General features: G+C 41.8%; 1 protein-coding gene across 2 annotated transcripts in view; it reads left to right on the top strand.

The window, feature by feature from the left end:
• Window positions 1-15,183, top strand: part of ERCC6 (ERCC excision repair 6, chromatin remodeling factor) — an 88,743-nt gene that overhangs the window by 61,068 nt on the left and 12,492 nt on the right. For both annotated transcript variants that reach the window (XM_008961167.4, XM_003809030.5), the window contains exons 11-18: window positions 3,310-3,426; window positions 5,470-5,565; window positions 7,543-7,758; window positions 8,198-8,308; window positions 8,757-8,876; window positions 9,315-9,409; window positions 10,665-10,810; window positions 10,896-11,603. In XM_008961167.4, coding sequence (XP_008959415.2) covers window positions 3,310-3,426; window positions 5,470-5,565; window positions 7,543-7,758; window positions 8,198-8,308; window positions 8,757-8,876; window positions 9,315-9,409; window positions 10,665-10,810; window positions 10,896-11,603 — 1,609 coding nt within the window. The remainder of the gene's footprint in view (window positions 1-3,309; window positions 3,427-5,469; window positions 5,566-7,542; window positions 7,759-8,197; window positions 8,309-8,756; window positions 8,877-9,314; window positions 9,410-10,664; window positions 10,811-10,895; window positions 11,604-15,183) is intronic.

Here is a 15,183-nt window from a genome sequence, read left to right as displayed (position 1 = left end):
GGGCTAAGCTTGCTGTGAATGACTGACTGACTCCTGAGGTTTCAGGCCCGGGTGCCTGATGGAATGGGGTGGTCACAGGCAGAAATGCCAGGAGGTGAAGTTAGCCATAGGGTGGTTTGTGGCCTGTAGGGCAGGCTGCAGCCTGGGTGGGAGGCACGGTTTCTGTGCATCCCTTCTTGGGTGGGCCTGTGCCTACCAGGTCATGGCTGAGCCAGGGATGAGACCTTCCACCAAAAGGGAAGCTCTCGTATTTTGGAGTATTTAATTAGAAAAAGAATTTTAGACCTTTAAGATTAAAAGATTGTCAAAAACAATTTTAATATATTTTACATTTTGAGATTGAATGATTTTCAGTTAACTTTTGTAAGGAGTCTCTTCTTTCTCTGAATCTCCTGTTATACCATTCTTTTTTAAAAAAAAATTTATTTTGAAATAATTTCAAACTTAACAGAAAGTTGCAAGAATTTTAAAAGAACAAACAAACAAGAAAACCCTCTTAACACTTCACCCAGATTCACTGATTGTTAGCATTTTGCAAACATTTTGCCACATTGGCTTTACCATTCCTCCCCTCCCTCTCCCACACCTCTTTCCATGTAGATTCACAGCTGAGGTTACTGTTTTCTAACCACCTGAGGGCAGGTTGCAGATCTGATGCCCCTTTCTCCAAATCCTTCAGTGTGTATTTCCAAAAACAAGGATCGCCTCTTACATAGCCAGTGTAAGCAACAAAATCAGAAGGAAGTTTAACATTAATAGGAGTCTGTTATCTAGTCTATAATCACTCATATTTTGTCAGTTGTTCCAGTAGTTTCCGTGTCTCTAGTCTCCTTTAATCTGGGACTGTTTTTTTGCCCTTCATTACCTTGACATTTTTAAAGACTATAGGCCTGTTAGTTTGTAGAATGTACCTCAGTTTGGGTTTGCCTTACATTTCTTCATGATTGGATTCAGGTTATACATTTTGGCTAGGAATATCACAGAAGTGATGTGTCTTCCTCAGTGCATGGTATCTGGAGGAACATGCTGTCTGTTTGTTCCACTGTGGGTGATGTTAACTCTGATTACTTTAAGGTGGTGTTGGCCAGATCTAAACTCTGTGAGATTACCACTTCTCCTTTGGCATTAATAAGTCATTTATAGAAAAATGATTTGAGAACATGTCATTATGATCTGTTTTTTTCCTTGAAGTTGTTGTTTCAGGAATTTGTGTACTTATCTTTCTCCCCTTCCTAGCGGGTGAGATCTTTGGAAGCAGAGTATTGGTTGTATTTGCTCCTTTTTGTTTGAGACCATGTTGCCTTGCATTATTGAATTCTAAGAAGATAGTCTGTGTGCCGGTATTTATTCTGTCATGCTGGTGCTAAAATGATGGCAGGGGCTAGAAACCAGAACCTTCCCATGAAGGTATTTCCAGTCCAGTAGGGGTGGGCACAGGGGAAAATGGCAAATAAACCTGGTCCCAGTACAGGGCAGTGAGGACTGTGATCAGGGGAGATGCCCAGTGTCAGAGCTTATGGGGCTCAGAAAGGCTTCCTGGAGAAGGGATGACTAACCTGGGGCCTGAAAGGTGAGGAAGGTGAGGGGGAGCATGTCAGCAGCCCAAATATAGACTGCTGCTGGGGTTGGTGTGCTCAGCTGGGGCAGGGCCTGTGAGAACTGAGAAGAGCCTGCAGGGACGCCTAGTTGACCCTCTTTATTCCACATGCAAGGTTTTTGATTCTCAGCGTTCTGGTGACTTGCCTAAGGTCACTGTGCTCAGGAAGAGGCAGAGCTCTGCCTTGTCAGAATGGGAAGGAGCATGGGCATGCTCAGCAAGTTGTCTGTTTTCCACAGCACTGGGATGTGAGCATTGGTAGAGAAATCTAGCTGAATCCCCACCTTGTGTTTTTATGAATAGAGGAACAGACTGGGAGCCAGTTGGGAGTGAAACAGAAGATCATCTCCATGGGGTGGCATGCAGGAGAGAGCAGGAGCCACAGCCCGGCTGTTCCCCAGCCTAGCCCTGGTTTAGTTGACCAGCACCTCCAACCAGCATGCTCGCTCTTCTGCGGAAGGGGGTGTGGGTGGAGGGAGGATGTGGGGGCAGTTTTCTTTACAGACTGTACATTCGTGCTTCCTCAGTGGGACTATGTTTTTAAATTCTGAAATTTCATCATCTCTGCATCAGAAAATATGTACCTCATCATCATCTTCAAGGTGATTTTCATCAGTCTGAATGATATATTTAAGGAGTTATATATAACTAAAAGTCATTGATTAGTTGAGCTTCTTTTTTATGTATTATTCAAAGTAAAGCCTATTTTAATATTTACGCACATGCATTCACACAACAGATACACACACATACATATATGTGCATGAGTGAGGTATTTTTAGCGTTCTTTAAGAACATTTTTTAACAAGTTAATTTTTTAACTTTTTTTTTCTGTGTGTGTGGTCAAGCTCTTTTTTATTATCATTCATTTTACAGCTGACTTTCTTAAATTTAAACTTTGGTTGGAATTTTTTCCATGAAATAGTAATTTACTAAGTTGTTAAGCCTATTTAGATTTTTTTTGAAGTAGCAATAATTTATTGACTACTTTGCCTGTAAGTGAATTGCAGAGGGAGTGGTTTTCTGGGCTGTGGGGCTTTTTTTTTTTTTTTTTTTTTTTTTTTTTTTTTTTTTGCGTATATTTAGTACTCATCTCATGTGGCCGTGCTCCATTACAGAACCATATGCTGCATTTTAGGGCAGAGTGACCTTTCGTTTCTGGGATCAGAGGGCTCTTGTTGAACTTACTCTTGTAAGTCTCCAGTGGACAGTAATCTCTGCTTATTGGCTGGCTGCTCCATCACTGCAGCTTTTCCCCAGAGTTAGCTTTTGATCTTCAGCTTTGCAGAGTTCCTTTGTAGCTTTTGGAGAATACAAGATCATAAACAGAGATTTGTACAAAAGCAGTTTTTCCCCTAGGGCTGGTGGTCAAGAACCCAGTAAGTCTCTACTTTAGGGTTTAACTGTATAGTAATAATTAAAGGAAAGTGTATAAGAGAAATAAGGCACAAAATTATCAGTTTTTCTTCTGTTGTACATTTTGGTTAATGAGATAATTTTTTTAACTGATAATATTATGAAAGCTACCACCCCTTGGAGTATATGGAACTTATGCTAGCTTTTTCAAACCATTTTGCAATCATTTCCCACTGACTTTATACAGCTGTTGGTTATTCTTTTTTTTTTTTAAGGAATGGAAGCAATTGAGAGGTAAGAACAAATGCGTTCCTTAAACATATATAGTAATGTTCCCTTCTCTGCTCTTATTAAAGGTCAAAACTGCTTACAAGTGTGCATGTGTCTTACGAGATACCATAAATCCATACCTACTGCGGAGAATGAAGTCAGATGTCAAGATGAGCCTTTCTTTGCCAGATAAAAATGAACAGGTCTGTAAATCCAGGAGTTAACAAAGCATTCCTAAAGCACAAGTGTGTCTTTCCCTTCACTCTGATTCTCCTCTGCGGATGAGAGAGTCTGGTGAGGTATGATCCTGGAACTGTGGGCAGGCTAGGCCCGCTGTGGCGTCTGCCCTCAGTGGATTCTTCTCTAGTCCACAGGCTTTGACCTCCCTCTTACTGACACATGGATTCCTATAGCTACTCTTTTAAACATCTCCATTCTCCTTAAGCCCCTAATTCATTCATGCTACAAATTGTATTAGGTGCCAACCATATGCCTGTTGTGATCTTAGGCTCTGAGATACAGCAGTGAACAAAGCAAGTTTTGTTCTCATGGGGACTCACATTTATTCTTGAGGGAGAGTGTCACAAAAAGGTATAGAAGATGTCAGGTGGCAGCATTAAGTGTGGAGACAAATGAAGCAGGGTTGAAGGATAAGCTGGGAATGCTGAGGGGAAGGATTTGGGGAAGTGGGCCATTTGTAAGGGTTGGTCAGAGAAGACCTTTGATGAACTGACACCTGAGCAGAGGCCTAAAGAAGGCGAAGGAGCAAGTCTTGTAGGTTTTGAAGGCAGAGCATTGCAGATGGTGAGCTGTGGCAGTGCTTTGGGGCCTTCATAGACAGCAGGGAGGCCAGTGTGGTCAGGGCTGGGAGCAAGGAGGAGGGTAGAAGAGGAGGAGCTAGCTGGGAAGACTGGGGAGGCTGGCATAGACAGGTGCATGAACAGAAGTGAAGGCCTGGGCATCGGAAGGTGAGTAGGGTGACCTGGAAAGGACCCAGTGTGTTTGGCCACTAGGAAGTCATGAGTGATGCCTCAGTGGCATCAACAGAGGTGCCCGTGAGGCTTGCTCTGGGTGCAGGCTTCAGGAGTGACTGGAGGTGAGGAAGTGGAGGTGGGGATTGTACCTTATTTTCTCAGGAATGCCCCCATCTTCCACTTGGAGGCTAACGGGTGAGGCACTGTACTGAGGAGAATGAGTGGGTCTTCAGATACAGTGCAGAGGTGGAAGGGTTGCCCTCCATCCTGTACAAGAACCTCTTCCTCTGGGAATAAAGGAAAATGAGGTGGATGCAGAAGTAGAGACATGTTAGGGAGTGAAAACCAGGGAATCATGCCTGATCCTGGTAGGTTCAGGTTTGATTTTCATTTTGTTTTTATTTGTCTGATTGTTTTTAAGTAGAAGTTGAGACAGAGGTGCGGGTGGCTTGGGTGGTGAGGAGCATGGGCACAGTTGCTCTGGGCTTGTGGAAGATGCTGGGCGGGCCTGCGTAGAGGACCCCCTGGAGCAGGACAGGCCATGGCAGGATGCTGCCATGTATGAGCTTTTCTCCAGCAGCACCGGCACTGACCATAGGTCTGCAGAAGACTGATGGTTGAGTTGACCTACCTTTGAATGTTTACAGGGAAGATGCAGGGGGTTGAAAGGGGTCCAGGTAGGTGGCAGAGGGGTGGCTAAATGAGCATCCGTGGGAATGTAACTGGCGGTGGTGGACTTTGCGAAGGAGGGAGGGTTGAGAGGTGAAGGGTCACAGAGCACGATCGCATGGAGTGGTTGGTGCAGTGGGCTGGGAGGGTAAGGGTTGCCGTCCAAGGCAAGTCTGGTAACTCATGGGCCTGCACTTAGAGCTCCAGGAGAGGGAGAGCTCCAGGTGAGGTTGTGGTCTCTGGTCAGGTCTGCCGAGTAGAGCATGGCATGGGTCATGGGAGGTGGGATGGTTTGAGCACTTGGAGGCTAACATGGAGGATGGTCTGTGCACCTGGGCACTGAACTTGCCCGTGAGCAGGAAGCCAGTCTTTGGGGACTGTGGGATGGGCCCTGGAGGTAGACAAGTGACAGAGATGGAGGGGCTGGTGAGCAGGGTATGGTGAGAAGTATTGTCACCCTTTGTTGTTTTAATATTAATAATAGGGATATTATTAAAATCGCATGCATTGTGCTCTTTTGATCAGGAAGTTTTGTTGATATTTTAATTATTTCTGTTAATTTTTTTTTTTAAATTATAGTTTCCTTGTTTTTCCCCTCCGTAGGTCTTATTTTGCCGTCTTACAGATGAGCAGCATAAAGTCTACCAAAATTTCGTTGATTCCAAAGAAGTTTACAGGATTCTCAATGGAGAGATGCAGGTCAGCTAAAAAATAGAAGCTGGAGAAATGAATTGTGGACCAAGAGAAGTGAGGAAGGAAAAGAAACTAGGATCTACATTGTGCCAGGCTTTTCACGTACTGTCATCTCACTTCACTTGCATGCAGTCCCGCATGGTAGATGTGCAGTCAGCCTATGGCCTGGAGCCGTAAGGTGCAGAGGAGTTAGGTAACTGGTGAAAGGTGGAAAGTTGCAGAGCTGTGCGCTGTGGATCTGAACCCAGACGCAAATGCAGCTGCGAGCTGTGCAGTTACTGTTACTTCCGAGGGTCTTACCTGGTAGGTGGGCGGGTGTCAGGTACATAGCTGCATTTTCCCAGATATTATGACCAGAATTATATATCTTGTGGAGAGGATCATGAGGATTCATAACTTTCATCAGCTTCCTAAAGGAGCCCCATTCCCCAATAAATGTTTATGAACCATTGCCATGTTAGGAACCAGATATAAATGTGGTTCAAATGTCCCTGGCTCTAATTCTCATTGTCCCCAGGGTAGGACAGTAATTTATTTATGGTGATTCTGTTCCTTTCAATACTGAGAAAGCTCTCTTTCTACTAGTGTCCAGAATTCAGAAGTTCCTAGCTAGTGTCTTCTCCAAAAGACTCTATTGTGTAAATAATGTGAGTGTGATTAGGTCATTTCAGTTCTTTTAACCATCTCTCACAATTTCTTATTTCATTTCTTATTGGTTGCTACAGGAGGTTCTTCAGTCATTCACATCTATTCATCTCCATGAATCTCCCCTTAACTTCTTCAGGTCTTTCCAAGTTAGGGGGTCTAGATCACACTATCCAGGAAAGGGAATGCAAGCTACACTTGGAATTGTAAATTTTCTAGTAGTCACATTAAAAAGGAAAAAGAGAAACAGGTGAAATTAATTTTGATATATATTTTATTTCATATATCTAAAATACATTTTAATATGTAATCAAAAATTAAAAATGATTAAAAAGATATTTTACTCCTTTTTTGTTCTGTCTTCGAAATTGGGTATGTATTTTACATATGCAGCACATCACAATTTGGACTAGCCACACTTCATGTGCTCAGTAGCCACGTGTGACTAGTGACTACTGCATTGGACAGTGCAGATTGAAAGGAAGAAAAATGAGTCGCGGATGACTCTGGGGAGGTTTACCAATGTTCCTGACTTATTCAGATCATTTATTGTTAATCTGTTTACTGTTGTTTACTAGTGATAGCTACCCTACCCTTTGATTATTGGCTTAATGGTGATTTCTCCTTCTCTGCTCAAGCTTTTAGACCAGTGAGTTTGATTTGAGTCATCCTCTCAAGGCTGGAAGAGCCCCATTATTGAAGTTTTGTTAATGTTCTTTTGTGGGGATGGGCCGGGGCACTCACCCCTTGTCTTCTGTGCCCTTCTGCATGGACCATATCTTTCCCATTCGTGCATTCCCATTCGTGCATTTTTCATGCAGTTTTTTTTTCTGATATAATAATAATCTAAAGGTAAATGGATCCTCAACCTCTGACTCATATTAAACTGCAGAACTTTTAGTGAGGTAATTAGGAGTGTAATATTTAAATGCATTTGATAAGTCACATGACTGATGTCTCCAAATTTAGGTTGATAGGACATTTCTGATCCATATTTAAAAGGCGAATTCCTTTTTTATATTAAGTTTATAATACCGTGAACTGCATACCTTTTTTCTAGTGAGGGAAAATGAATTATCAGCAATTGAATATGACCCCTGTAGACGTGTTCAGTCCAGTAGAATTTTTTTGTTTCTGAGAACTTGTTTTATCAGGGAAACAAGATGAGTGAAAGTTAATTTCTCCCAGCTCATGATAATGCTGCGACTAGAGAAGAAACTAAGAAGCTGGTGGAGAACTGTTTTTTAGTCTGTGTTATAGGTTAAACAGCCTCCTTGCCTAGGGAATCTTACTTTACGTGGGGTCATCTGAGTGTACATATACTCTTTCTTACCACAGATTTTCTCCGGACTTATAGCCCTAAGAAAAATTTGCAACCACCCTGATCTCTTTTCTGGAGGTCCCAAGAATCTCAAAGGTCTTCCTGATGATGAACTAGAAGAAGATCAGTTTGGGTACTGGAAACGTTCTGGGAAAATGATTGTTGTTGAATCTTTGTTGAAAATATGGCACAAGCAGGGTCAGCGAGTATTGCTGTTTTCTCAGTCAAGGCAGGTGAGTGCACAGACTTCAGACGGGAAACAGGCTGGTTCTTTATGACAGCCATCAACTCACAAAATGGGATTCAATCTAAAGTAAGGATTCTGAAGCAAGTCTACCACTGATGCTGAGGTGGCAGTCTGCCGATTTCTTTGGGAGTTTAGATCTTTCTCTAGAGTTGGTGTCTAAAAGTTGACTTTTTAAAAAAGCTCACCATGTGATTTTGGTCTGCAAGTAAGTTTAGGCCTGAGCTTTGGCTGTTTACAAAAGTAAGAATTAACCATACGGAAATACCAAAAATACTCTTTTAACAGTTCTGTTTATCTGTCCTAAAGCAAGAAACTCCTTTTAACATAGGCCTGTTGGGGAAGGTGTTACCATTTACACAAATAGAGAAGCACTCACTGGGAATGTGTATTTGCTTTGCAAATTCCTATCCCCCACCTCCAAACAGATGCTGGACATACTTGAAGTATTCCTTAGAGCCCAAAAGTATACCTATCTCAAGATGGATGGTACCACTACAATAGCTTCAAGACAGCCACTGATTACAAGATACAATGAGGTAACATGTGAATGTAACAGGGAAGTTGAGTGGTGCTGCTGTACGTGGAGGGAAAGGACTAAGCGTATCCACACCCTTACCCACCAAAGCAGCGTTGACATCTGGGCTTGGGAGGGGGCCTAAGGGGAGACTTGTTGTTTTTAACTCTATGCCCTACTTCTGGATGTTTGGGGGCGGGGATTGTGGGCATGTGTGTGTTCAAACAAAGAATGCGTTTTCTACAGCATGTATTTTCCTCCTAAAAACCCAATTTTTAAATACTTCTATTAAATATTAAAAGTAAAAGCTGTGAAATGAGATTTTGATTCACCAGAGGTCTCTAGGACATTACCATTCCTTATATTGGGAACAGCCCAGTAATTCCATGTGTACAATATGTGGAGGCAGAGGCTGAGAACTGTAACTGGTCTTAAGTGTGTGTGCTCAGTGTTGTGTGTCTTACCTCTAGGACACATCCATATTTGTGTTTCTTCTGACCACGCGGGTGGGCGGCTTAGGTGTCAACCTGACGGGGGCAAACAGAGTTGTCATCTATGACCCAGACTGGAACCCAAGCACGGACACGCAGGTTTGTTTTTATTTTTTTTTTTAAAGAATGTATTAGTAGAAATATAGTTTCATGGTTAGCGCTTTTGACTGTCCTTTGATATTCTGGTTGGCTTCAGCATACGTTTCACATTTTGATTGTCTCCTGTTCTTCAACGTGAAAGAAGACACCCTTCAGAGTCAAATGGACAGGAACCATCTTCAGCAGTTTATCCATAGCATTCATTCCTAGAGTTGGGGTAAAAAGAACATAGGCAAAGTTACAAACATTTTTTCAAGTAGAGATGTCTTGTCAACTGGCTGTTCATCTTCCTGAGTAGGCCTTAGGTGTACTCGACGTCATGAGTCAAAATTCTAACTCTGGGAGTGACAGGTAGTGACCAGCTAGCTTTGTTTCTTATAGTCAGTGCTTGTCATTGGGAAGGATTCTCGTTGAGAGGTCTCTCTCTCTCTGTCGCAGGCCCGGGAGCGAGCATGGAGAATAGGCCAGAAGAAGCAAGTGACTGTGTACAGGCTCCTGACTGCGGGCACCATTGAAGAAAAGATCTACCACCGGTCAGTGCACACAGTGGCCACTCTTGGCTGTGCGTTCCCAGAGTCTTGAGCAGGGAATTTTTCCAAAGTGTTGTTTTTAAAAGTCTTAACATCTTAGAATAATAGTTGCTATAACTTAAGATTTTGGTTTTTGTTTTGTATTTTTTCTTTCCCTTTAAAATATGCTTAGATGTCTTACTGTGAGTTGTCAAAAAATGTCTTTGAACCTGATAATTTTTGTACCTTATTGTACCTCAAGAATCACATACATGTAAACTTCATATTGTTATTTGAAAGGAATATTTCTGCCTGCTATGGTGTGTTGCCTTCAGAAAAATTTTAAAAAATGACAAGGTTGAATGTTACCATATTGGTGTTTACATACCACATTATGCAGGTAGGATCAGTGTGGGTGTTCTGGCAGTCTTTGACTCTGATGCCCCTTACAAAGAAGTCGACAGGATGGCTGTTTCGTCCTCTGTCTTTCCATAATGACTAGGGGATTTTAGACAGTGGTAACTTCAACAGTAGAATCAAGACATTGCCAGCTTCTCCCACTCCCCCACCACAGACTTTATCCTTGAGCCATAGCCCAGCTTTTATAGGAAGCTCTGTGCCCTTTACCACATGCTGGGCTATTCCTGGAACATTACATCTTCCTCGAGGGAGTGTTGTGTGAGGGTGGAGGACGAGTTGGATCCTGTGAGAAGAGAGCTTCCTTTTATAGATTCATGCTTTAGCCAGGAGAATAAATGACAGGGAGGGACAGGGTGGCTGGTGGAGGTGCCTGTTCCAGAGTGGCAGTGGTGTGGGGCTTCAGCAGAGTGTGGACCTGCAGGTGGGAGCAGGGAGAGAGAGGTCAGAGTGGAGACATTGCAAAGCCCAGGTAAGAGAGTTTGCTGAGCCCTATGATAGGAAGGTTCTAGGCAGGGCAGGACCCTTAGTATTCAAGTCAAGGAGGCTAAGAGAGACTATGAGTCACATGATGGCATGTGAAAAGGTGTTTCTTGAAATGTGTTAGATCTTGGAGGTTGAAAAAGCTCATTCGGTGTAAATAATAAGGTATTATTTCTAATTTAAATTCTGCAAGACCTGGGAGATTAACTGATGTATTATATATTTCCTGAATTGTAGTTTTCCAAGGCTGAAAGTTTGGGGGATTATTTAGCCATTCATGCAGCAGCTGTTATCATCTCTCTCTTATATTGCTTTATAACTTGAATTTTTAGGTAGAGCTACACACTGTTTTATACCAGCTTATCTTTTATTTTTTTAGACAAATCTTCAAGCAGTTTTTGACAAATAGAGTGCTAAAAGACCCAAAACAAAGGCGGTTTTTCAAATCCAATGATCTCTATGAGCTATTTACTCTGACTAGTCCTGATGCATCCCAGAGCACTGAAACAAGTGCAATTTTTGCAGGTATTACATAAAATCATTTAATTTAAAGTAATCAATTGCACAAGATGATACAATATAGTATTAGTGGTGTTTTTCCTCTTTACAGGAACTGGATCAGATGTTCAGACACCCAAATGCCATCTAAAAAGAAGGATTCAACCAGCCTTTGGAGCAGACCATGATGTTCCAAAACGCAAGAAGTTCCCTGCTTCTAACATGTCTGTAAATGATGCCACATCATCTGAAGAGAAATCTGAGGCTAAAGGAGCTGAAGTAAATGCAGTAACTTCTAATCGAAGTGATCCTTTGAAAGATGACCCTCACATGAGTAGTAATGTAACTAGCAATGATAGGCTTGGAGAAGAGACAAATGCAGTATCTGGACCAGAAGAGTTGTCAGTGATTAGTGGAAATGGGGAATGTTCAAATTCTTCAGGAACAGGCAAAACTTCTAGGCCATCTGGTGATGAAAGCATTGATGAAAAGTTAGGTCTTTCTTACAAAAGAGAAGGACCCAGCCAGGCTCAAACAGAAGCTTTTTGGGAGAATAAACAAATGGAAAATAATTTTTATAAGCACAAGTCAAAAACAAAACATCATAGTGTGGCAGAAGAAGAGACCCTGGAGAAACATCTGAGACCAAAGCAAAAGCCTAAGAACTCTAAGCATTGCAGAGACGCCAAGTTTGAAGGAACTCGAATTCCACACCTGGTGAAGAAAAGGCGTTACCAGAAGCAAGACAGTGAAAACAAGAGGGAGGCCAAGGAACAGAGCAATGACGATTATGTTTTGGAAAAGCTTTTCAAAAAATCAGGTAATCCATTTGATACGTTTGCCACAGGGATGCTAGGATCAGAAAATGAGTAGGCTGTTTCTAGCAGTAGCAGTCTTTAACTGATGGTGCATAGAGGGCTCTCAGCCATTAGTGTTTTTCTTCAAAAATTTAGATTTGAAATATATTGACATTTTAAAAATTGTATTTACACCTCTTTTCTGAAGACCTAGAATAATTTGAAACTTTGGAAAACAATAGTACTTATGGCCACTCATGGGAGGTGTGCAATTCTTAAATAGATGTGTACTACCTGAACATTAGTAGGCAGTTACTTTACATGCTATATGCTACATTAATCTGATTTTCCAACCACAGGAGATTAAAGTAACATCATAAGGGAGAGAGACAAGCGTGTGGCTAGAGACAGACATTCTAGAAGTATGAAAGCTGATAGCTTATGTCAAGGGAGAAAAGTTAGGAGATGTAGACTCAACAATTGCTCAAGACCATGGAGTATATAGATAGCCCTGCTTAGTGATCCCTTAGCAGTCACTGTGTTCACAATGTGATGGCCTTGAGTTACCAAAGATTGCTGCTTATGGCACTCAGTTTAAGAAGGCAGGTTTATGTGTAGCATTTCAGAAAGACTTTTATTTAGCATGGTTAATTTTTTTGTTAATTTCATATTTTGAAGTAATTTCAAACTTAAAGAAATCAGTTGGGTCTCAAAAAAAAATCAGTTGGAATAATATGAAGAACTCTCCTATATCCTTTATCTAAGTTATTAACATTTTTCAGCTTTTGCTTTATCATTCACACACACACCCATCTATGCATACATTTTTTTTTTTGGTAGGAATGCCACAGAGGTGATAACGTATCTTACTCAGTGCATCTATCAGGAGACACATGCTGGTTTGACCTATTACAAGTTGATTTTTAAGATCACTTGGTTAAGGTGGAGTCTGCCAGGTTTCTCAATGCTAAGGTTAATATTTTTACCTTTGTAATTAATTTGTGCTTTCAAGGAATATGCTTTGAGACTGTGTAAATATCCTATTTCTCATCAAACTTTTATCCACTAGTTTTAATATCTATTGATGATTCTTTCCTCAGTCAGTTATTACTACAATGGTTGCCAAATGGTGATTAACATTCTATTGTAAGGAAGGTTTTCCTTCTCTCTTATTTATTTATTAATTTATTTTTAGATCAGTGTGGACTAATGGATTCTTTTTTTTCCATGACTGTAATCCATTAGTAGGGGTATTATGATGCTCGTATTGTCTTAGATTTGCCTCATGGGTGGGAGCTCCTTCAAGCTGGCTCCTTTGTCCCTCTGGTATGTCCCCACCATTCTTTGAGCACTTCCTTTCTTCTTGGCATACTAATATATGCTGAGCTCAATTTGTATTCTGTGCCAGCCCTGGAATCAGCCATTTCTTCAAGGAACCCTGGAGAATGGTATTTAGGAACTAGGATCCAGGTTCTCAGAGTGTTCATTGCTGCTATTATGTCATTGCTTTCGTAGCCAATAGTATCAGGAAATAGATGTATGTATGTGTGTGTATGTGTTTGTTGTGTACATACATATACACATACATACATGCATATATATGCACAACAAATTGCACAGATACACCTGTCTCTATGTCTGTGAAAACCATGAATTTGGCTTCCAGCAAAGGCAGATTAACGTTTACCCTTCCATGTGAAACAATGAAAACAATGACAAAACATATGAAGCAATGGTTTTCAGACACCAAAGGGCAGTGATCTCTTGAGAGATGGGAAACAAATGAACTGAGCTCTCCAGTTGCCCTGCCCTACTGCCTTGAGAGAATTTTCGTGCTGTAACAGAAAGAGGGAGAACCCAGATGGGAGTCCAGGCAGACCCTCTGTTGAAAAGACAGAGCTGAGCATCAGGGGAGGCCAGGGTGGCTGGCATTCACATGCAAGAGACGATAGCGGAGACAGCTCTGCACAGGGAGAGAACCCCACAGGTCTGCAGAGTCTCCACTGGCACTCAGCTGAATACTGACCAGCACATTGTGCAAGAAAACTACTTAAAGTCAGTGAAAAGGCCTTTCCTCTTTAACTTTTCGAATTAGAGGAAACATGTCTGGTGCTCACCCATGGCCAGGGATAGTGCCTGTTCCCACCAGCTAAGACTGGAAAAATATTTCATGGGGCATTGAGTATGATACAGAGTAGGGAGTCTTGCCTCTGTAGTAGGGAATGATCAGCCTTAGAGTGAGCACTGCTTCAGCCCTACCTGAGTGTTTACAGGAATATACAAATACCCAACATCCAACAAGATGAAATTCACAATGTCTGGAACCCAATCAAAAATTACTGGCTGGGTGTGGTGGCTCAGCCTGTAATCCCAGCGCTTTGAGAGGCTGAGGTGGGTTGATTGCTTGAGCCTAGGAGTTCAAAACCAGCCTGGGCAACATAGTGAGATCCCATCTCTACAAAAAATTTAAAAAAAAATAGCCAGGTGTGGTAGCATACACCTGCGGTCCCAGCTACTTGGCGAGGCTGAGCTGGGAGGATTGCTCGAGCCTGGGAGGTTGAGGCTGTGGTGAGCTGTGATCATGCCTCTGCACTCCAGCCTGGGCAGCAGAGCGAGACCCCATGTCAAAAAATAATAAAATGTATAACCCAATTTTTTAAATGGACAAATAATTTGAACAGACTTCACCAAGAAAGATATGTAGCTGGCAAATAAATACATGAAACTTGTTAATATTATTAGTTATTAGGGAAATGCCAATTAGAACCATAATGAGATACCACTATACACCCTCTAGAATGGCTAAAATGAAAGAAGACTGACCATACTAAGTGTTGGTAAAGATGTGAAGCAGTTGGGTCTCATACACGCCTGGTGGGAATGTAAAATGGCACAATCACTTTGGAAAACAGTTTGGCAGTTGCTTAAAAATTAGGCGTGCACTTTCCTTGTGATATAGCTTTTTCAGTCCTGGGTATGTATTTGCCCAAGAGAAATGGAAAAATATGTCCATACGAAGGCTTGTACATGAATATTCATAGCAGCTTTATTAGTAATAGCCAAAAATGTAGAAATCAAATGTCTACCAACAAGTCAATAGTTAAACTAACCATGGCATATCCATATGATCAAATACTAGTCGACAGGCCGGGCTTGGTGGCTCACGCCTGTAATCCCAGCACTTTGGGAGGACGAGGTGGGTGAATCACCTGAGGTCAGGAGTTCGAGACCAACCTGGACAACATGGTGAAACTCCATCTCTACAAAAATACAAAAATTAGGCATGATGGTGGGTGTCTGGAATCCCAGCTACTTGGGAAGCTGAGCGGGAGAATCGCTTGAACCTGGGAAGTGGAGGTTGCAGTGAGCCGAGATCACACCATTGTACTCCTGCCTGGGCGACAGAGCAAGACTCCGTCTCAAAAAATATATATACTAATCAACAATAAAAGGAAGTAGAGTATTGATACATGCTACAGCATGGATGACTTTCGGACTAGTAAGATTAGTACATACTCTGATGCCGTTTGCATAAAATTCTAGAAAACACACAGTCATGACAGAAATTGGATTGGTTGTCTGGGCATGGGGTATTTGACGGTG

The sequence above is a fragment of the Pan paniscus genome, chromosome 8, assembly GCF_029289425.2.
Source record: "Pan paniscus chromosome 8, NHGRI_mPanPan1-v2.0_pri, whole genome shotgun sequence".
NCBI classification, from domain to species: domain Eukaryota; kingdom Metazoa; phylum Chordata; class Mammalia; order Primates; family Hominidae; genus Pan; species Pan paniscus.
This window is presented reverse-complemented; position numbering and strand designations above follow the sequence as displayed.